At 35.1% G+C, this 24305-nt stretch overlaps 1 protein-coding gene across 1 annotated transcript; it reads right to left on the bottom strand.

The window, feature by feature from the left end:
- Positions 1-12257: 12257 nt before the first annotated feature.
- Positions 12258-13617, bottom strand: LOC149923348 (uncharacterized). Its single transcript, XM_090161590.1, has 6 exons — positions 13602-13617; positions 13426-13537; positions 13113-13363; positions 12883-13054; positions 12668-12823; positions 12258-12384 (listed from the first exon to the last, which is right to left on the bottom strand). The coding sequence occupies exons 1-6, from the start codon at positions 13615-13617 to the stop codon at positions 12258-12260; spliced, it is 834 nt and encodes a 277-aa protein (XP_090017716.1).
- Between the last annotated feature and the right edge of the window lie 10688 nt (positions 13618-24305).

The following is a 24305-nucleotide window of genomic DNA, read 5'->3' as shown; positions in this document are numbered from 1 at the left end:
ATTGTAACAAAAACCTAATTAGACCCTTTTTAATCCCAAAGTATACGAACTCTCCGTTTCCGAAAGTTTTCACTACAGTTATCCTTTTTTCAGTTTTTAAAAGTGTTCTACTATCTTTTGGTAGATCAAGGCCATGTTTACGTAATAGTTGTAATAATTTATCCAAAGCTATGTGCGTGGTTCTATTTTGTAGGGCCCACAAAGCTAAGTCAGTGTCAAATGGTATATCGGAAGCATCACTCGTGTCATTTGTAGCGATAGAATCCAAATCGGTTTCATTATTATTATCACTGTCTAAATTTGACTGAACATCCGAGCTAATTGTTGGTGAATTGCAACTAAACTCCAAGTCATTATCACTATCTACATGGCTCCCATTGTGGATAACACCCATTTCTCTTTCATTTTCTCTGTCACTCTCTGATATAACGTCACTACTGTTTTCAGTATGAAACAATTCCTCAAAAGTTTTTTTATTATTTCGGCTTCTTTGCCTTGCAGATAAGAGTTTCGGAAAAGAGTCATCACCAGTTGATTGGAAATGATCCATGTTGAATTTTATTTCTACAATATATTTACAAAAAGATATAATAGATATTTCTTTCGTGATTATAGAGAAAAATTCAAACTTCTTATTATATTTAAGTAAAAATTTACTTCAAATCTATTTTAAATCTAAACTAAAACTTCCAAAGAGCCCATGTACAAGAATTATTATTTTTCATTAAATTAATACTTAAATGGGATGGGTCAAAGATATAAATGGTTATTTTTAATTTATTAAATAAAAAAATCTGATTCATGTGACATTGTCAAAAATATGAGTCCAATGCAGCCGTACGTAGATCTTCTTACCCCATCTTGTCGCAAAAATCAATACTAAACATTTGCAGGGTTTCAATTTAACACTAAAACACGGTCGTTGGCGAAAAAGACTATCATTAAAATGTTAGCTTTTGAGGATAGGAAGTGTAAGTCACATACTCCCAACTATTATGTCACATGCGTTTTTATAAGTTAAATTTACGATTTTTAGTTTAATTTCAAGCTTAAAATATATCCATGCTTGACATTGGACTGATATGAATCTTAGCCATTATGGAAGGATAAGTATGTTATGTAATTCAAGGTAAAAGAGAAAATGGATGAATTGGTAGCAAATATATCTAACAATTTCTTATAAATTTGTGTTTTTTTACCAAAAAAAGTCAAATCAATATAAAGTGAAATATACTCACTTTTTTATCACTTTCAGTCATAGCATATATTCGGCACTACGCTCAGTAATGTAATAGTGGTACCTGAAATAAGTTTCTTTAGAATCAATGAAGCACTCATATAGTATAGATTGTGGTGGTAGGTAAGTTTCATTTCAAATAAAAAGGTGGGAGGGGGGGAGGGCGGCTACCATTTTTCTTTTCCCTGAAAATATTCTGAATTCTAACAGACTCCCAACACAAATATTTTTTAATATTAGTTTATTTTTGTCCAATCATTTAAGTGGGCCAGGATGGAAAATAGTGTAGTTGGGCAATGGGAAATATTTTAGAAAATGAGTAATTTTTATATCATGAACTAAATTAAAATATCAATAAATAGGAAGCTGCGACATTTAATTTTGAGGCTGGATCTAAATTTAAATAGCAAAAGTTACACGTTTTCCAAAATATATATTGCTATTTTCTGCCACAAAATGGAACAAATATTGTCAATATATTGCTATTTATATCCTGCTCCAAAAAAATGGTTCTTTTTCAAAAATATTTGGAATACATTTTGAAATTTTCAAGCAAATTTTAAATTTAGTACTAAATTAATTGTGTAGTTTTGTTTAATCAATAGACAAATTTCAAATATTTCCATCGCGAGTCCGTTAACATTAAAAATATTTGGAGAAAAGTACATAAGTACATAAAGCAATCGCCTCGGTTACTTTGTGAGACGTCACACAAATTCAACTACATGTGCATTACATTTAATTTTAAACAATTGTTTGTCTTTTAATGACAAAACCTGACCGAGTAAGTTACTTGGGCATAATAGGGTGAGCTAACAATAACAAGTGTTACACGTGGTCTCAAAGGCTTAACGTATAGCCTATACAAGGAAACTTATCTTTCAACACATTAGATTAAAACAATATGAAATAAATTATAGTTACCTTTAGTTATTTTATTTTAAAATAATTTCTGGAGAAGAGTAGAGATTGTTTGTTGATAAGTTTTCAAAACTGAAGAATAACGCTGGAATGGGACACGACACGACTCACCGTGAGCACAAAGCGAAAGAAAGAAAGCATTCACGTACGTGCCAGGTTTTAACTCCGAGATTGAAAATCTGAATGCACAAGACAGGGCTACCAGCGTAACAGATCGATTTGGGCGAATAAAGAGAAAAACAATGTATGCTTATGGGCAATGTATTGGAAAAATTACAATTCGCTATCCCCTATTTCTCTCATCCCCCGGAGTTAATTCGATTGAGTCCAAGCAATTCATAAAAGAAAACTAAGTAATAATTTTGTAACAATAAAAATAAAATTTATTATTAGTATAGTTTAATGACTAGAATAAAACAAATAGCATTTTAATAAGCAGTATAATTAATGAAATATATTGGGATAACTTTATCCCTTTTAATTTATTAAAATTTCAAATGTGTTTAGCTTGCAACGGTAACGTAGCAAATCCTACGACTATCCGTTATTAGTACTTGTTATTGGATGAAAGTTTAAATCCTCCTAGTCACTATTGGTTCCTAACTAAAAAGTGTAAGTTTTCTGTTTTGTGAGTCGGCTAGATGACGAACATAGGATAACAGTCGTTTACGAAGCGATTTACGGCACTCAGCCGACTGCGACTCTCACCTAGGCTCGGTCGGGTCAAATGTGTACCAAACACGCGTGACTAGGGGTTTCGGTTTCGCTTTCTGGAAACTCGAAAGACACCAATACTAAGATATCGAAATTCAGAATAGAGCTTCGCGATTCTGCGTCGTCGTTTCATATTCTTTTGTCTGCTAGCAAGATAGTTGGAGATATTTTTTTTTGCGTGAAGTGTGGAAGTTTAGATATCTGAAGAGAACCTATAATTTACGGAATCTAGTCGCAATTATAATTTTTCAATGGAACTACCATTGGCAGTTAAAAAAGGTCTAGAAGACCCGTGGTCGGGAAAGTGCGCTTGCAAACATGGTTGTAAAAATCCAACCGGAAGGGGATATTGTTTGTGCAAGAAAAATGGCAAATTATGCACTGATCAGTGCACATGCAACGAATATGGCACTAAGAAATTACCATGCCGTAACAGAGTTAGCCGGGAGGTCAAAGGAAAAAGGAAGAAAGGTGAAGCTACCTGTTCAACCGAAATGTTAGATTCAGATACTAGCGCCAGTTCTTCCGAAAATGAAAAATCACAGGATACGGAATCGGAACCACAAATGCCGATGTTTAATTGGAACGAAGATTTGTATTCAATGATGACAGTAAGATCGTAAAAATATTTTTATAATTAAAATAAAACCAATTCTAAATTTACACAAAATATTTAAAAACAAAGGGTACTACGACGCCTTTGTACAGAGATAAACGTACTAAAATCGGATTTCATGAAGAAAGTGGCGCAATTGAAAGATCTGGTCTAACTCAAGAGCCCTGTGCACCAATAGAATCAGTAAATAGTATTTAATATAATTTTATATAGCTACTACCAGAATTATATAACATACTTCTTGCGAGATAAGTATTCATTTTATAGTGTCATTAACTCGAAACCTACGCAGGATCCCGCCGATTTTTCGATAGAAAAATTGTGATATGCAAAATGCCTCTAGTTTGTTAAATTATTACATCGAGAAAATATGGTTTTTAAACAGATCATTTTTAAATTTTACATCGTTTTGCATAATAATAATATACGCGTCAATTTTAAACCGTAACGGGGTTACACATCTGAGGTTTGGTAAGAAATTAGCATCCATTGGAATCTGGCCCGAGCCTAAGAATATGAATACTTTTCTTATAAGAGATATTTTATGAACGTCTGCTTCTATCGACTGTTAGTATACTAAGAAGCAAACTAATTAATATGGATACAAATGTAATTTTTAATTTAAGGATGATGATAAAGAGCCGTGGGAGCGAACTGGTGCTAAACCAAAGAAAAAGATAGCTCCTAAAAAAAGGGGCAGACAGTCTGGGGCGCAGAAAGCACCAAAACAGCATGGCCGAAAAATGACGGGCAATAGAGGAATCCGAGAGGCCATGGCTAAAGTTGATAAAAATTACGCCTCCATAATAAACAGTGGTTTAGATGAAAGAGAGATGGAGATGCAAGTTAGTCTTCCGAATTGTAGAATCATATTGAAGTTACGAAACCACTATTTACTATTCTAGAAGATCATACAGAAGATGTCCCAGGCAGGCAAAGATTCACTGCTGTTGAAATTGTCTAGAATTTTACCAGAATTTGCTTCACTAGCCAACGAAGCTGTTGCAGAAACCCTATCATCAGGGATGGCGGAAATGGACCTAAACGTTGAGAGAAGCGAAACGATGCATTCCAATTTAGCTGAGGGCGGCGCAGGACCAGAAGAGCCTATTCCAGACGATGCCCAACCAGAACCATTTTGCATCTGTAGGCATTGCCAACCAATGCCTACGGAACAAGAAAACAGATGCTGTAACAGTCCGGACTGTTTAACGAACGGACAAGAGTTTCGCATCTTGTGCCTTGAACCGTTCGTTCTAGTCTTAAACATGAGAATGAGAAACGAACTTATTCTCGATGCAAATATGTTGAATATTTCCAACGACCGATTGAGGTTCGCGGCCTATTCCAATTTGGCATTGTGGCTATACGGACGTCTGGGTGTCGGGAATCGATTGGTCCACCCTGCTTGCGCGGTGTTGAGAATAAGACAACGCTTTCCGAGCCCAGACGGAGTATATCGAGGTTTTAGGCCAGGTTACTACCCGGATTAATAGGTGTTCTCCAGACTCCAGGACGAGTCAAAATCTTTTCCTTAAAGGGAGTATAACCCCTCTTGTTTAGTAGGGTGCGCTTAGACTATGCCGAGTAGCTTCCACAAGCCTTTCTAGCGAGGGGAGGCAAAATGTTAGTTTGATCGGGTTTTACCCCCCAAACTTAGAAAACGTTTATAAACCCTAACTAAACTAACTCCTTGCCGCCCCTCGCTAGGAAGGCTTGTGGAAGCTACTCGGTATAGTCTAAGTGCACCCTACCAAAGCAGAAGGGTTATACTCCCTTTAAAGGAAAGATTTAACCTTAAAGTCGTTTTTTCCATTAGAAAAACATTAAAAAATTACAATAAATATAATTTTAATTTTGTTTATAACTTTATCTCTATAATAGCAATTTATAAGTATTAACCATTTTGTTTAAATTTAACTAGTTTAATTTTCATTTTTAGTATTCCATTAACTTTGTATATAAAACGTGTATATATGTTTATATTTCGATTAACGAAGGTGTTAAGTTAGTTATAACTTGTATCACGTTCACAGAATTAAGTGGTCTATTATAAGTACAAAAAATAGTCTGTCTCTTTTCTACTGATTTTATAATAAATTTGTGAGCCACAAAAAATAGATCTAATTTCTAGTAAAACTATAAATAAATGTACCGATGTACTAGTCATTTCAATAACTGTTTACCTGAGCATCACAAAGCTTCGGCACTGACTACAAAAGTAATAAACTAAAGCGGAAATTTTGAAATGAATATTCGCGCGTTATTCCGTGTTAAATTTAACTACTCTGATCGTCAAAAGTACTTTGATCTACTGGTGAAAAAAAAAAGATTAATGACACTTCGTTAAGGGTGTCTTCGAAGTTTTGTCTAGTGATCTTTTTACATTTCATGGTTCCGCTTCAGACTGTAAAAGAAATGGAGTCCGTCGATGGGTAAAACGTTTAATGACACTGTTCGACTATGAAGTTCTCAAGTTTCTTCGTGGATTTCATAATTCCACTTCTGATCGTCTAAGTACTTGAGATCGGCTTTTGGAAAAACATTTAATAACACTGTTCCTCTATGATGTCCTTGAGGCTTTCTTGAATGCTAATAGTACATTTTATGGTAACATCATTAAGTTCTAGAAGTTTCAACTTTCTTTTCGGAGGGTATTTTATACACCCACACAACCAGCACGAGTAGGCCCATGAGAATCCCCATGCCACGTTTACACATGGTTTTCTGTTAACGTGGGCTGGAATAGTGGGAGATGTTTTGGTGGGTCCTTACACGCTACCGCCGAGATTGATGGGACAGCGTACCTGGTATTTCAGTGAAATGTCTTCTCTGGATGATGTATCATTACCAATTTTGCGACAAATGCGGTTTCAACACGACGGAGCTCCGGCTAAGTTTGCTTTACGGGTTCGTGATTTCCTTAACGAACATTTTCCACAGATGTATTGGCCGAGGAGGTCCAGTAGCATGGCCTGCAAGATCACCTGCCTCAATCCGCTAGACTTTTTCTTGTGGCTGCTGGATGAAAGAACTTGTTTACGAAACCCCAGTTGACTCGGAGTTAGATTTGGTGGAAAGAATACACGCCGCTGCGGAACACATACGAACCACGCCTGGAGTGTTAGAGTTGGAGGACGAAATGTTGAGCATTTGCTTGAATAAAAAACTAAAAACAGTTGAAAATGTGTTGTCGTTGTTTTAACTCATTTCCTACTACTAAAATTGATCTTTCTTCTACCCATGAAATCGGTTTTTCTAGCTGGGTGGTTGTGTTTGTGTGGCAGCCTACTTACTGGGGGTTTTAGGCCAAACTTCAAAACTCTCTAGTGCCCTAACAATTCGTCGCAGATGATCGCGACAAAGTCTCAATTCTTATAAGCCCTTAATATTTATATACTGAGTATGGATACACGCTGTATGTCGGTGAAGCCAAGAAGATCTTCCAGGTTCCAATAAAACTCTCACCAGTCTCAAATCTTCTCGAAGGCGTTTAGAGCCGGACATTCAAGAAGCACGCGTAGTAAGCTTTCCATTATTGCATCGCATTGCCAGCATCTAGGCGTGCAGTAAAATTGCTGACCACAGCGTTCGCTAGTTAGCAATGCGCCAGTTCGTGCTTGAAAGAGAAGCCAACCGCAAGCATATACCTTGTACAACACTGACGAATTCAGTTCATCCTCAGTTTGTCTTTGCCCTAGTGAATGAGCGTAACTCTCGCTCCGGTTCCATCAACAAGCAGCGTCTGGGCAGAGGAGCATCGATTTGAGACATGCCGCGTAAATTCCGTCAGTGTCCACTGCTTTACCCTACCAAGCAGGAGGGCCAGGGCTCAAAACTCACCCGACGGTTTCGCAAATTGATATTAAGCCGAATAACGTGAACAATTGGTAGAAACCTTGCCATTTAAAGTAACCCTTAGAGCTCGGTCCGTCCTAAAAATAGAAGTTGAAGAGTAGGTACCCCTTACATACACAACACTCACACACGTCGTAATATAAATAAAGCATTTGAATTCAGGCGCTTTGAAAACAATAACCCTTTCTACAACATTCGAGAAACTGCGAACATACACACCCCAATAGACACGGTGATTGTAAAACCCCACCCAGGGAGAGGTAAAAACAGCTTATTATAAACCACATAGCTTGCATTTTAGCCGAATTAAAAGAAAGAATAGTGAGTTATTTAAAAATTAATCGTTTCATGGGTGCTATTTTAAAAGAAACTTTCAATTGAAAAATTTAATTAGCCTTGTTTTGAATCATTACAAAATTGGCGGCAAACTTTTGTCCATGTTAAACTTATATTTTAAATTCCAATAGTAAAATTGTTAAATGAATTCAGCTAATGGCGGAGAGAACATCTATAAGATTTATGGCAGATCGCATAATTATAAAAATAGACAAATAAGATCGCATCACAGTAGGAATGAGATTCTACAACCACGTACAAATCGATTTCAAGAGCGGAATTCAGCAGTACAAGATGTAATAATACTGATCATGATTCCACTGAATGTCCATACTTGAAATCCACATGCAGACATTGTCAAAGAAAGGATATTTAGAAGGTGCTTGATTTCAAACAGGAAACGCTAACGCTGGACGAGCAAGATCTCGAAGTACCAGACATCGTAGTTACCAAAGAAGAGTAACGCAGCCTGGAAATAGTCATGCTAGCACTCATCACATAGCACCGATTGAAGACATATTGTGTCTTATTACCAATTGTACCATATTATTGCACACAAGACAACTCCCGTAGTAGAAGAAACATTATCGCTAATAAACCAATTTTGGGTCGAAAACAACCCAACCTTTTTAAGTGTGTAGCTCTCTCACCCGCCACTATACCTTATCTATCTTTATTTAATTAGACGTATCTTCTATTCAATCAAGATTTTACAGTCGAGTTTAGCCTTCATGTTTTCGTCCAATTTCACTTTTACGATCAGGATATCCTCCTTTTGAAATATCGCTTTTCGGTGTGTTCTACACGCTTACTTTCGCTGGGAGATCGCCATCTTCACTTCACCATCCCAGAAAATTTTAAGGCAGTTTTCTTTACTGTTATGGTTACGTTTGCTTCGTCGACGGGGGATTGCCGCGTTCATCACGTCAACAAAGTCTGTGTAAGAGCACTCTTCTCCTGACAACAAATCCCATCTTTCCATTTCCTAGGTATAATTATCCATCATCTTTAAATCCGAAAAATCTCCCAAAAAGCGTGTGCTATTAGCGGAAGCTACATTTGTGCATTTCGCAATCAAGGATCTTGGCAACGCGAAATAAGTCGTGATAAGGCTATGACCACTATCCAGACTGTTAAAGCCATCTTCAACGACAGCGATCGAGATAATGCTAGGCACGAGGTCTCCACTTAGTAGTCAATAGTCGAACTTAAACCCTGCCTCTGCCACGTTGTTTTTCCATCACATACGTCCATTAGATTTCCAATTACCAGATTGTTAAGAGAACTAAACTCCTTTAGCATATGACCATTTGCATCGTTTCCTCCATCAAATTCAACAAAATGTCCATTCTGGTCTTCCAGTATAAACACCTTTTCCTACCCGGCTCCAGCTTCTAACTCTTAACATTCGTTCCTATTCCATTCCACCGAGGAAAGTGGCATAGTTTACGATTCCATAAGCTATTTCCAGATAGTCTTTAAATTCGACCGACATATGTTCGTGAATTTTTGTCATTAGGACCAGATCGTTTGTTTTAGATAATACACCAATACCACCGCCTTTTTCCGCGGCACTATCGCGGTTCAAGCTAAAAAAAACAGAGAACGTACGTCTGTTGACGACCCTGAAGGCAATTGCTAAAAAAATTAACTCTTATTTTAAGTTTTGCAAAAATCCTATTTAATAATAAAAATTTTAATTTCCCCTAGGGGATGTATTTTGTATTCTAGGTTAAGGTAATACCAATGAATGAGTTTCAAGTTTATGGTGGTGTAATATTTTGAAACTAATAACAGGTGGACAAAATTATGAAGTATGAAAGAGATAGACCGTAGGGATGTGCAGATACTGTATTTTTGGTATCGGTATGGATATCGAATAACAGTTAAATTTCAAATTATAATTCGCTTCGGTTATCGGTTTATGGAAACTTGAAAATCGGTTATCGGCTTCAATTTTGATAAATTTCGGTTTAGTAATCGATTTCTTTTCAAATACAAATCGTGTAATCGTTTTCATTAGAATAATAAACGATTAACTATTAACCTAATTATCAGCTGAGGCTTCATTTGACATCATAAATAGCTTTCTTCAAACAAAGAAATGGGCATTAGCCTAAATTAAAGGTTTTACCGTTATAGGGAGATAGATTGATAAAAAGGCAGTTTCTGTCTGCACGGAACTGGTGAGAGTCAATTAGAGAGGCGAAAGTAAAACTGTAAAACTATAACTTATCTCAAACACGCGGCTTCCCCCCTAATCAGCCGCTTTTTTTCCTTCCAAAGACCAAAGTGGCCGCCCAACGTGTTTTCAAAAAACCTCTGTCGTCACTTTTAGTGGGCTTCTTCTCTACCTGTTGGCTCCCCCTATCCCGTATCCCGCTCCTATTTTCAGTTAAAAATAGGCTTCGTGTGTTAAAATAACTCGGATACCCGATATTTATCTTTTTATTCAGATATTTATTATGAAAAATAATAATTAAAAAAAAATTGAAATTTATTAACCAAATTAAAAAAAAATCCGAGTAAATAAATCTCTAACCGAAATTATCGAATACTTTATAAGCCCCCAAAACGAATTTCGAACCGATAACGGTTTCTCAAAAAATTCTGAAAATTCGGTTAGATTAACCGAACCGAAAACCGTACTGATAACCCTTGGTAAAAGGTTATCCGCACATTCCCAGTAAAATGAGAAAATATGCTAACATAATACTGGTGAGTAGGGTTAACTCTGAGACTCTGAGTCCCATTCGGTTTGTTAGCGCAAGAAGTCCCCTACCTGCTTCCCGAATGTCCAGTGAGTTTCGCAGGAAAAAAGTCCAGACGCCAGGAAATCCAACTTTTAATCACCCTGTATGTTAAATGCCATCGTCGAATACTAGTTTTAACTCGCGTGTTCACGATTTTCGCTTTGTGGCCATGAGTTTTACGTTAGTAGTAAAAGTTTAAGAATGAAGTAGGCTCTTTGACAGCACGGCGGAACAGTGGGATGTTAATGTGAAGTCTAGCATTTCGCTGCTAACCTATAAGTGCGTCTAGGCCCACAGTGAGATTAGTAAATATATTATGCTTTAGTATGTGACGTTTGGTAACCAGACAGAGGGGCTCCAGACCCCTAAATCACCAATATTGTAAGATCCATACCATAAATACTAAAGTCAACGCGCATATTGTTACGGTCACCGTAATTGAGACCGTACTTCGAAATGCTGAAGGTCATATCCTGTTCAAAAGCTCAGGCTGTCACAGTGGCGAGATATACGTTTTTCAATTTTTCTCAGTACAACCGGGCCCTAGGCGGTTATGCAACCCATACCGAGGGAACCAAAAAAATAAAGCCACTCCGCTGTCTCCTGTACTATCACTAGGCCATTGAGGCAACGCCACTGGACACAGAGCATGTTATTCAGTAAGTACTCTAAGAAAAAAAACATGTCTTACCAGTAATAGGTGTCTTTTCCAAAGAAAAATATTTTTGTGTGCCTCATAAGCAAAGCAATCTTGCCGTAGATATTTCCTGATAAAGGAATACAGCTTGCAATAGCTAAATTCCCAGAATATAGCCCATGAAACATGGGTTGACTTGCCCATTTTCCCTAAAAAAAATCAGTACAATTGTATAAATTTAAGTGGCAAGTAAATAGTCAAATGCTCACTTTGAGATGACGTTTGCCATCACTGCCAGGACCTGAACATTTAAAAGATACTAAAATGGCAGAACCAATTGGCTTTGTGTCATAGGCAACTGGTTCCGAACACCACTTGCATCTTACGCCGTATGCCTTTTTGATTAAATTTAGGAGTGTTGGATAGTGTACTAATGCCATCGAGTCATTTACATGGTATTTGGTCGGATCGGAATGAGGCTGAAAATAATTATTTAACACTAAAATCATCATCTATAAATTGAAATCAATAATATAAAACTATACAAAAAAATGAAGTATAATTTACTGATTTATAATGAATATTTAAAGTTTTTAAAACAACCTGCAATCTTAAGTTACTAATTTATGAAATTTAGTTTTACGAATATAAAAATTGATATTCAGAAATTTTTAACAAAAATCACAAACATTATATAAATTGAAAAAGTAATTATTTATTTGCAATTTTTTTTAATAATTAGCTATAATTAGTAATTTTAGTATAAAGATGATTTAGTAATTTACTTTGTATATGGAATTTAGCAATAAAAATAATATACATTTTACTACTAGTGAATTAGTAATCTATACCAATTTTCATAATTAGAAAATGTCTTATTTCTTTGAAGGTAGTAATTTCAAAATTAATAAATCCATGAATAGTAAGAATAAACTTTCAACATTATTCTTGAAATGAGAGTATTGTTAAAAAACCTCTACAACATGGCTTTTGAGGTTGGGCCAAACTTACTTAAGGCCCCACAAAACCTAAAGGTTACTGAACCCTTATTTTAAGACCTACAACCTGATTTTACATAAAACATTTGTGTAAAACTTACTATAAAACTTGGCTCTATCACCAAAGAACTTAAATCGGACTCAATTTCTTCCAAATCATCATGCTTTAAATCATCCTATTTAAAATTTAATTCAAATTAGTTATATGACTTTTGTAATTGTACAATGGTCTCATTACTACTTCAGGAGATAAATCTTCTTCAGTGAAAGTATGAGAAAAGTTCAATTCATTTTCTACAACATCTTCATCAATGCTAAATTATATAAAAAATACGTTGAACAAGGCATTTTTTAAATAGAAAGGCATCTAAATTTTGCATATCTTTTAATTGGAAGCCATTAGAATTATAATTAGAACAGCCTGGCAACCACCAGTAGCTCACCCAGAGAGAAACAAGGACCCCCCTAATCAAGTTTTCCCCCTCATATGAATAATTTTCTGGGTGCCCCACTAGCAACAGGTGGTAAAATAATTGCTAATACCAATTTAGAAAATATTGATAAATGTATTTACAGTTCTAATAATAAACCACATACTCAATTTTCTCAAAGCCACCAGCCACTTCATGTTCTTCTTGACTTGCAGTCTTATTTTCATCCGCTTTTAATGTCGATGACTCTTCCATATCATCATCTTCACTGTTAGACAAATCTTCATCTCCCTTGTATAAGAATTCATCATTGTGTTCCGAGCTATCAGTAATGATATATTAGACATGTGTATTGCAAAGTATATGTAATAATTAACACACATAGGAGATACATTCATTAGAGATCCAAATAAGTTTTGACTTCGTAGTGAAACTCTGGTCTTAATAGGAGTGGTTGGGGTGGATGTTAATGATTGAGACCTCTGTATAAGCTTCTCTGGTGTGCTTTCTGGAGACTCAGCAGCTAAACCGTAGGTTAAATGAGAGACTGGTCCTACATAAAAAAATTAATCAAACTAAATATATCAAATTAAGCATGAGTAACTTCGTACTAGCTTGTGGTATTCTTTCATAGTTCTTTAGTTTTGTAGCAAATATACTAAAGTCAGTTTGAGTTTCATAATCTCTGAATTGTTTCCCAACTGTCTGAGTTTGAATATCTCCAAAATATTTCCTATCTGTTTGAGTTGGTTTGTCTTGAACAGATGATAGTTCTTCGTCTCTTTTTTGGGACCCAACTGATTTAGTCTCCGGTGTTGCTTGTATTGCAACTGATATTTTGATTGGAGAGGGAGTCTCATTGCTTATTGAAAAGTTTAATATATGAAAGCTAAAAATAACATATTTAAATTTGAATTAACTTACAGTTTTTTCAACTGAAGTAGCACAAAAGCATCTAATGACATCCCTCTTTTATTTCTTTCCGTTTGGAAAGCGATAAATGCCTCATCATTCAAGCTAACTCTATGTTTTCCACCTATATTTAAAAATATCTTTATACCAATACAAACTTTTAAAAACAAAATATATATATGTTTTACCTGAACCTTTAGCCATACTAAACGTTGTAAACGCTAAACGAATTTGTAAGCCTAGGTAACAATTTGACTTTTTTTGACAAGCCGTTGCCGAAATGCACAAGCACAACTACCAAACAAATAATTTTTATTAAGACGGACTAGGTAATGGAAGGACTGTCATTTTCTCCATATTTTAGAATAAAAAAATAAGCTGAAAACTTAAGGATTTGTCAATTCAGAAATTAAGTAGTCTTTATAAGCATGTGACTTCAAAACGCCTATTAGCAACTTGGTAGCTGTTAGTTCACGCCTTTAGAGGCTTAATTGGCTTGAGCAACTTGTTTCTATCATTTTTTAATAACTACGCTAGCGACATCTATTGAACGGGAATGCTACTACACAGGGGTCGCCACTTGCTTTAAAAACAGCGAACCTTCCTTAACTTTCGGAGAATACACTGCAATTATTACTTTTGGAAATACAAATTCACGGAACACACTTGAGCTATAAGTCCACCATTCAGTGAGAGTGAAGATGAATACTCCATAAAGGTAACGAGTCAAAATAGACTTTGATCAAACATTTTCTTCCTACCTCTGTAAAAGACACATTAAAAAAATCAAACAGTTTTTTAATAAAATACTTACTCTTATGATATATTATCAGCGATACTAGAGATTACTATGTTATAATCTTTAACGTTTGTGTAGAACGCATTATGGACTTTATGGTGACCGATTCCAAACTATCGAGTAATGGCGTCGTACAAAAGAAACAACAAACTGGGCTACCAGATATTTTAAAAGGACTTTAGCGCGGCCAACTTAGATCAGCTTTTTCGCAGTAATTGGCTGTGATTGTAGAAATAATTCATCAAATGAAAATAATGGAAATAAAAATTAAGAAAATAATAATATAAAAAAATATAAAAATTAAGAACAGATAAAATTAATTAAATAATTAAGTAGTATTGATTTAACACGTAATTTCATTAATTCACGTTAAATAAAATCGTAAATTTAAATAATAATATTCATAATAAAATTAATATTTTGTGGTGCATTAATCATTATCAGCTCAAATACAAATACAGGTGAAACAAATTAAAATTAATTGCTGATAAACGCGCCTCTAGATAACATTGATGGACGAAACATTTCGGACGAATAGTGGAGATCCATGCGATGTCGACTGGGCTGAATATCGGATGTCGCGAAATCGCTACTACGAGGACTAAAATGGGACGTCCGTTATTCGTCCCGTAGGACGAATTTTGGACGGGACCAAGCTGGGCTCTATGGACCATGCTGGGACGTCCCAGGGACGATTTGTGTTTGCTGGGCTGACCATTAGATAAAAAGCCTTATAAGTCACCACTTGCAAGATGACTCAGACCTGTTGTGGTGACTTGGGTATTAGCCTAGCTTATTATAACTATAAATACTAGCTGAGGTAAGGGACGCTAGTAGCTATCTGTGACATGGCTAGACAACCCTCCGTCGTGCTTCATATTTTCCTGATTATTGCTGTTAAAAAGGCCTCTGACCTGTTGCAATGGAGGTTATAAAAGTAGATTATTATTATTAAAGTACTACAAATTTAAATTTGTCTATGCTGATACTAAAAGACTATAATATTCTTCAATAAGTATGTGACATTGGGAAATACTTTACTGGCAGTTATTCACGGAGTGACAATGGACTTCTAGCACTGAGCCTTTAATGGCTTATGCGAGTCACGAGAGCAAAATGACTGAAATTGGGTCAAAGCCCATTACAAGGCTCTCAGAGTTAAAATTTTATATATTTACCAAATATTCATTTTTTTTTATAAAATTTGACTAAAGCATTTCATTATAAAACTGCTGCACCTATTTATAACGTAAATAAACGTTTTAAAGATCATCTAGTAAGTGTGATTTTCAAATCTTACAAAATAAAATTACTTAAGAAAAAACATCTGCCATAGAATCTCATATTTTACTAGACCTTGACGTTTGGATAAAAATTTAATAATTTTTCAAACAGTGTGAGGAGTCGCAGAAAGATTGGGTATTATAAATTTATAACCCTAAAATTGTGGTTTTAAAAATGGATGAGATTCCTAAATCTTTTGTAGCCTTACTAACAATAGTAAGTTTTATATTACCCTCAAAGAAAATTGTTTACGAAATATTTCAACAGCTCAATGAAGGTATTTTTTTTAAAAAAAATATGAAATAAAACCAGGCCCGTAGCTAGCAAAAAATTGCGGTTGTGACGAGTGGAAATTGGGTGCCCCCAATTTGAGCAAAAGTTTCAGAAAAAATATATTTTGGCCCCTCTAGACCATAACGTGCCAGTGGCGTCCGCCCTGTCTAGCTACGACCCTGGTAAAAACTCTCAAATCAATAATTTACGTGAAAGGAGTTGAACTATTTTCTCTACTTCTGAAACGTGACACCGGCGTTATTGAATTGTGAGTAATAGTGAATTCTCGTGTATTTCTAGTGGGAGTTTTTTGCGAGTCCGTATCAGGAAAACGTTCCGTTTGCACACTTACGTCTAAATTATGGTAACATATAAGTAAATATCATCAGTAATTCTCGTTATATTTCATAATTTTAAATATTTGTGTTCATTACCTTGTTTTCTTGAGTATTTACAAATGGAAATCAATAATTTAATTTGTGTAACGTTGAAGGTTTCATATTTGTCCCTTCTAATTAAACTCCGTTTACTATTTGGGTGAATAGGCGCTAGTGTAAAGTCGGATACGCTTGCTCAACTTGTTAAAATGTGACTATGAAATAGTACAGTTAAAGCCTATGGATGAATTCTTAGGCTCTTTGGTTTGGGAGCTAATGGAAGCATAGTGAAGGGGAGTCTTTCCCATCAAAACCAGAAGGCCATTTTACTTTATAATATCGCCTATTCAAAGTAATGTAATGGTCAGATGAGCACGCCGTGTCGGAATTGTAACTGCTGTCAATTTTGAAGAACCATTACTTCAGTTATAGAAGCTAGAGTCCCTATCAGCTGGTAGGCGTCAACTTATGAAGGCGAACTTTACTGAACGATACCTTGCAATTCACAACTCATATTGATGCAGTCTTATACGAGGTCTATGTATTCCAATTTTGTGTATTTGATTTTAAAAGATTGCACTATCATTATTAGACTTTCTTTGTTTCTTAGAATTGCTTAGGTTTAATAATAATTAAAATTAATTATATTCTTAATTAATAAAATATTTGAATTTAACGAAATAAATAAAAAATTTATTTAGGAAAGCTACCTAGTTTTATTTAGTTTCAAAAGAATGAGGGAGGTTCTGAGAAAAATTATTGAAATATTAAATTGGACAAACAAGCGTGTAGGTTATGTTTTCACATCTTTTAGTTATCAAAGAAAAACATATATTAAAAAAAATACGGGGGGGGGCTATTCTATACTTTACTCGTATGGGGTTTTCATTTTTTAATATAGTTAATAAAAAGTGATTTTCTATAAACCCAAAAGCTATTTCGTTAATTTAAACCGCGTGAATGACGGAGAGCGATGTAGAAATTAAATTTATTATAAATCTTTACTTATTTAACAGGACTTTGCCACTTTTGATTCACTAATGTTAATATTTCTATTATAATCTCATGTAATTTGTTCTTCTTTGTACAATAGAGGGCGTTTCAGAATTGTAAAAGTGAGACAGGATTGTTACCATAATTTCCAATCGCGAAGAACGCACTAGAATACATTGTGTATTATTTCTACGCTAAATGTAGACCTCAGACAGCAAGCATATACTTGGTTAATACCTTATATAATCATTTAGCAAAGACAGTTTCTCTAAACAAAAGTACATCTAATTTTAACAGAAGCAAACTGAAAACCTACTAAAAACTAAGTATAATAGGTAGTTAGGCCTATGGTAATGTAAAATTCCCAAACAAACAGTTAAGAAAATATAACTTTTGGATATGAGCTAACTAGGTAACATACAATTGCACAACTTTAGCCCACAAGAGTGACAGAATCAGAGAGCAAAGGCTAAGGCTCAGCCTTCCGAACTAGCCCTAAATACAGAAAACTATTTGTTTAATAATAAAGATAAGTTACTACAAATATTCAAAAGCTAATCTATCATCTCGTAAAATAACAAAGAAATGGTGTATATACCTTTCGAAGAATATGAATCTGAAAAACACATTTTGGATAGTTGCAGCTTGGGTTAATTAATCGAAGGTTGCAGCCTTCTCTCTAGAGCCCGACGCCGCGAAATTTTTTTCGGCGGAAGCGGCGAGCGGCGCGAACGGCATGCGTCTATTTTAATTTTGCGAGTCACACTATTCGCTCCTAACATATGTATTTAAGCCAATGGAAAACCTCTAAATTGAGAAGGAATTTTTTGTGTCGGAATTTTAGTCAGCCCAATGTAGCTTTATTGAAATATAAACTCGTTCGGTTTCTGCGGATGAAGTTAAATAATGAGTAGTTTAGAAAAAGAAAAGGTTGGGGAAAATGACCAATACGGTTCAGAGATTTATTTCCGAAAATGGAACAAGTTGATGTCGAATTGGGATGGATATTCCACCAGCGTTATTAAAACCATAAGCCTATCATACGGTCCCCATAAGCAAAGGTCTACCATAGGGTCCCATGTTAACAACGTTGTCCTGAAGATAAGAAAATTAACGTACGACGATAGGACAGTAGCGACATCTTCTTTTTAAAAATTCATACATCTAAAATATTATCTAGGTTGATAAATGCCACACAAAACGCGTCTAAATCTCAAATTTGAAAAATAAATACCTTCAGAAGCAAGATATCTTATTCCTAAAAGCCAGTTTAGGGTCTTATGAATCATTTCGCAACGATAAGTGAAATTTTTAAGTTTGAAAGCATAGAAATAGAAATTAGACTAGAAGCACTGCCCTTTCCGCCAATCCCAAGCATGGAGCTTCTATAAACGGGAGTCGAAAGTTCCTTCCCCCTCCTAACTTTCACAGTGCTATGAGTGAGTCGAGCGGATTTGTCTAGTTTTGCGGGCGGGATGTTTCTGTCCCCCTTAGACTGAACGTAGAGCCCATGTAAACAAAAAAGATGGTCGCTATCAGAAGTTGTAATTTTTCACTAAGCCTTGCATAAAGTTTTATTGAGATTTATAATTTTGTTTAAATTGCAAGTAAATTTGTTTAAAATGGATAACAACGTGAAAGTTAGGAAAGGAAAGAAAAAGAAGTGTGTTTATGGTAGCTGCAGGAGTGATTCTCGATACCCAGCTACATTTAATTTTAAAGATATTAGCTTTATCCCTTTTCCAAAACCCAGTAAGAAATTGGAAAGAATGCAAAAATGTCTAAAGTGGATTGACCACTGTGGAAGATTAGATAAATTTGATGTTAAAAGTATAAGGTCAGACTCTTATGTATGTTCCCTGCATTTTGTTGGAGAAAATGGTCCAACTGTAGATAATCCTGATATATTGGACTATAGAAATACAGAGGAATACAGGGTATGCCCATTTATTACTTTTTTGATTATCTCATGTTAATTAATTTTTCCTTATAAATATGTAGATTTACAAGAACCAATATGATTTGTATGATCATCTTGATGTTTCAAGCTCAACACCTCCGGTATTGCTTTTGCCAAATTCCCTTCAAGCCATCAAAGACCTGCAAATTGATTCTGTACATCAACAACTACTGGATGTGGAAAACGTTATGCAAATATCTTCTACAACAGTTATGGAAATAAATTGCGAGAATAATTATGGAGTGTTATCGCAAGATAATAATAATACACCTAAGTTGCTTCCAGAAGTATTTGAAAATAACAATCCACAAAATGACTCTGTTCATCAACAACTACTGCATTTGGGAAATGATATGCAAACATCTGCTACAACGACTATGGAAATTAACTGCGGGGATAGTGATGGTTTGTTATTGCAAGATCAAAATAATACACCGAAGTTGCTTCCAGAAAAGTGTGAAAATTTTAAAATATCTGCAATTAATCCTATGGATGATTTATTAGTTAATTTTTCAAATGAATTTGCAAAAAGGGTTCCAAGTGGATGGGCCTTTTCCTATGATAATGTGAAAGAAAACCTAAATTTTTTTAAATTTTCCAGTGAAGAAAATAGCGTAACTATTGCACTTTCAGTTAAGTTATCGCAGATAAAAAGTGAAAAGCATATCATAGCGTTGAAAGTTTTAAACAAAATAATATCGCCTAACCATAAAGCAGCTGTCACACTTGAAAATTTTTTTAATGAGCCTGATGAACTGAAAATAGCTAATATTGTACGAGTTTTAAGTACGTTAGATGATTATGGCGTTTGTTCCGGTATTCACAAGACTAAGTTTACAGAAGAATTTGAAAACAGCAGGAAAAAAAATGGTTACTTTTGTAGGTTCGATAACTCTTTACATTCAAACAATTGTGACTATTTAACATGCCAAAACATCTGTCATAGTTGCCGGAATTTGAGGGCCTCTCTTGAAAAGAGATTATATAGAAAGAAAAAAGACACGTCTGTTAAATTTAAACGTTCTTCTTTATCTGGGAAATCTCGTAATCAGCTAATAGAAAATATTAGAAAACAAAAGAAAAGAGAATATTATTTAAACGCCAAAAACCGAAAACTAAAACATTTAAACCAAGAAATTAGGTCAGAAGGTCAAATTTTAAAAAATAAGGATAGCAACAATCTACTAATGATATTAGAGAAACATCGCAACGATTTTCCCAAAGATTCGGATAAACGCCTTTTCGTGGACCAACAAATGGAAGTTTTGAAATGTAAAAGTAAGAGAGGCAGGCGCTGGCATCCGAAGATCATACAATGGTGTTTGTATTTACAAAGCAAATCAAGATGTGCATATGAAGCATTGGAGAGAAGCCAATGTTTTGAACTACCCTCTCAAAGAACTTTATATAATTATGCGTCCCATTTCGGAGCTAAGTCTGGATTTGTAGATCAGGCCTTCGTTGATTTAAAAAGTTCATTTGAACGGAAGTGCCCTGAAGATCATCAAAAATATGTAAATCTTTTAGTTGATGAGATCAAAATTAAGGAAGATGTCGTATATAAAAGCAATACGGGGGAATTAATTGGTTTCGTAGAATTAAATGCTTATGGAAATTCAATCATCAATGAAAGTCGCATACTAGAAGCTTCAGACACTATCCCAGTTGCTACTCACGTCCTACAGATAATGGTACAGAGTATCACGTCCAACTTTAAATATTCATTGGCGCATTTTCCAACAGACAACATGAATAGTGATATGTTGTACAGTATTATTTGGGAAGCCATATCCAAACTTGAGTATTGTGGTATAAAGGTGCTCTGCGTTACTAGTGACGGTGCTAGTACAAATAGAAAAGTGTTGAAAACATCAGTAGATGAATCTGGCTATAAATGCCCAAACATTTACGCAAGGGATGAAGATCGAGATCTCTACTTTATTTGTGATCCACCACATCTAATAAAAACAGCGAGAAATTGTTTTTACAGCAGTGGTACGTCACATTTCCATTCTAGAAATTTGTACAAAAATGGAGAACCCATATATTGGAAATCTATCTGTGACATTTTTGAAGAAGATATTCCTCGTACAATAAGGCAATTACCCAAATTAACCTTAGACCATGTATATTTAAGAGGAGCTTATACCAAAATGAAAGTGAACCTCGCTGCGCAAGTACTAAGCGATACTGTTGCTCACGCTTTAGAAAAGAGATACGGAAGTACACTGAAAGAAACAGTAAAACTAATTCGTACTCTAAACAAATTTTTTGATTGTATGAATACAAGGAATTTCATGGAAGGAGTACGTAAACGAAACCCAAATCTAAAACCCTATACTGGCATAGATGACTCAAGATTGAAAGTAAATTAGTTCATTCTAGAATGAATTGACATTAACTGAGAATATGCAGACGCAAACTCTCTGCCCTCATCCCATTCAGAAGGTATTCTTCATTTGCATGGAGAAAGAAAGCCTGCCACTGTTAGCACACGCTGTGTGGATGGCACAGCGCATATTAGCTTTGGAAAGACGAGAGGCGTGGTTTTTATTCCAAACAAGACGAGCGTTCATACCCTCAAATAATGTTAATTCATTTTTGGTTCATTATATATATGCTATAGTCATTTTCTATTTTTAGTGGCTGGAAGAAGATTTTTTAGAATACTTGCAAAATTGGGAGTATGAAATACGAAATAGGCCTGGTGATTTTTCTACTGAGCAGCGCAATGCAATGATGTTCAGTAGAGAAACCATGGAAGGATTAAAAATTACAGGTGATTTAAAATTTGTTAACAATTTGGTTTTTATGTAATAACATTGTTTTTATCCGTAGCAAAATCTGTAAGCAGTGTTGTAAAATTTCTACTTCACAAAGAAGCTAAATTTGTTCTAACTAATCGTTTGAACCAAGACAACCTTGAAAAAGAATTCGGGAAACAAAGAGGAGCTGGGGGTGGAAACACCTGCCCTAATGTCTTACAATATGGTTTCAACGTCGATGGTTTGAGAAAAAATGAAAATGTCTTCCAAGAACCAAAACGAGGGAATACTTCTATTTATAATGACAGTGTATGTTAATTTTTAGTAATATGGCATTGGTTTATTAAACCCGTTCAAGATACATTTTGGCAATTTCACTTTGTACTTTAAATCAATCACAGTTAATTTGACACAATTAAAGTAAAAATAAATTAACGTTAACTGCCCCATCTATCACGAGAGGCGTAGTTTTTGTTCCGAAAGAAGTTAAACAGGGTACTGCTATTGATCAATATTTCCAATTAACGTTAATTTATTGTTGATCACAGTTAATTTGACTAGGTAAAATTGAACTCAGTCAAGTTCATTATGCATAAAATATTTTTTTAGATCATGATAACAGTTTGGCAAGAAAAAAATATCACAGTGTTAGCACGGTGGTTCTTGTTGAGATTTCTGTTTCAATTCTTTCCGCAAGCTCTTTCTACATTTTAAACTCAAATTTTTCGAAGCTTGATGCTTTGTTTTGTAGTAAATGGCTAATCCCTTTCCTCTTAAATTTAAAAATGAGTCTATTAGTTTGACGAGCAATTTATCTTTCTCCGAATATTCCATTTCTAGGGGTGAGAGAATATCAAACCACACTTTTTTAACATCAACATTTGATACTGCTGTTTGTTTAGCTAATTCTTTTCTGTCAACGTTATTGCACCTTTCATTCAAAATTTTTGAATAGAATGGTTCGACCACCGAATTAATTTTTTCAAACATTAAATACGTCTTTTCATTTACAAAAATTAATCCCCCTCTATTTAGTTGTAAGCTCCAGTTTGCAATTTGAGCAATTTTTCTGGAGAGCTCAGAGTCAGGGATACCCCCTTTGTAACATACTAAAGGCAAAAAGTCAATTGAGGCTGGAATTTTTTTTCTGATTGTATTAATTGTAGACCCTGACACATGGTATAAGATTTCTTCTTTTTTCGTCATGTATGCATTCTTGGGTAAAGTATCTTGGGGTTTCTGTGTTTCTTGGGCTATTGAAGTCTTAGGAAGAAATTTCATTGCCAGAAAGGTCCGCAACTCTTCAGAAAATCGCCTTAGTAGTTCTGCGGAGCAATAGAATAAATTTTTTTCTAAAAGTTCATTTAGCTGTTGGTTTACTGAACCTAGATGAATAGCTAATGATTTTATTGTTTCTTGACTTCTGGTTATTTTAGAGATGCTAGTGTAGTATTCTTTCATGTCTTTAATGACGAAATCATTGAAAAAGCCCAATCCTTTCTGCCATGTTAATTTTACATCACTAAGGCTTTTAATTGCTTTACCTACATTCTCTGACCCGGGCAAGGAAGTCTGTTTCTGTAAACTTACGACAGCTAAGTTTAAAAGCTGGTCAAATTGCTCTGACGATAATGAAATCTTAATGTTTTGGAAACTGTCTTTTCTCCTAACAGTTGGCTTTGGTTGGGGCTGAGTGAGGGTAATTAAATCATTAGTTTGATTACAACTGGATAATAACTCTATAGTTTCTTCTCTGGCCAAATCAGTGTCAATGGAAGGATCAATAAAATTTATATGTTCATCGGGTAGAGGGCAACTATCCGAGGGTGGTGAGATCAAACTTTGCTTGGCCAACGCATGTGGCATGACATTTGTGTAATTACTTATGATTGGAGCTCTGCAAACAAATAAACTATTTAGTAAACTAATGCCATTTGATAAAATTTCTAAAATTATTATAGCCTACGGTGCCTACCTTGAATAGGAATGATCCACATGGCACCTCTTTTCAACAACCGCTTTGGTTTTTGGGTTTTTTTGTTTTCCCCTGGTCACCAAAAGTAGCCTTTTATTTTTAAATTCTTTGTCTTTTTCCATTTTATATTTAAAAAAGTTATCTAAAGCCGTTCAATGCATTTCTACATTAAGCCTTGTCCATTATTAAATGCACACTTCTTCAGCAGACGAGAATCCGGGGAAAATGACGTCAGATTTGTTTACATGGGCTCTAGGTGCGCGACAAGAGCGAAAAGCGATGCGCAGAACTAACTGGACATTAAGAGCTAGGGGGAGGGGAGGAACTTTCGACTCCCGTTTATAGAAGCTCCATGTCCCAAGGGAAACAGGCGAGCTAGAAGGCTGACATTAGGGTGAAATCGCGATGTACGCGCCATCTGACAAACGCATTAAACATTGTCGCCATGCCTACGACGCGAATTTCG

The sequence above is a fragment of the Leiobunum rupestre genome, chromosome 10 (assembly GCF_980474605.1).
Source record: "Leiobunum rupestre chromosome 10, qqLeiRupe1.1.hap1, whole genome shotgun sequence".
Classification (NCBI taxonomy): Eukaryota; Metazoa; Arthropoda; class Arachnida; order Opiliones; family Sclerosomatidae; genus Leiobunum; species Leiobunum rupestre.
This window is presented reverse-complemented; position numbering and strand designations above follow the sequence as displayed.

Bases quoted from the DNA above. Each gene is read 5' to 3' on its own strand.
- LOC149923348 (XM_090161590.1), bottom strand. The intron at 13,364-13,425 runs GTAAGTTAATTC...CTTTTCAATAAG, and splicing joins CTACTTCAGTTGAAAAAACT to CAATGAGACTCCCTCTCCAA. The intron at 13,055-13,112 runs GTACGAAGTTAC...TTTTTTATGTAG, and splicing joins TGAAAGAATACCACAAGCTA to GACCAGTCTCTCATTTAACC.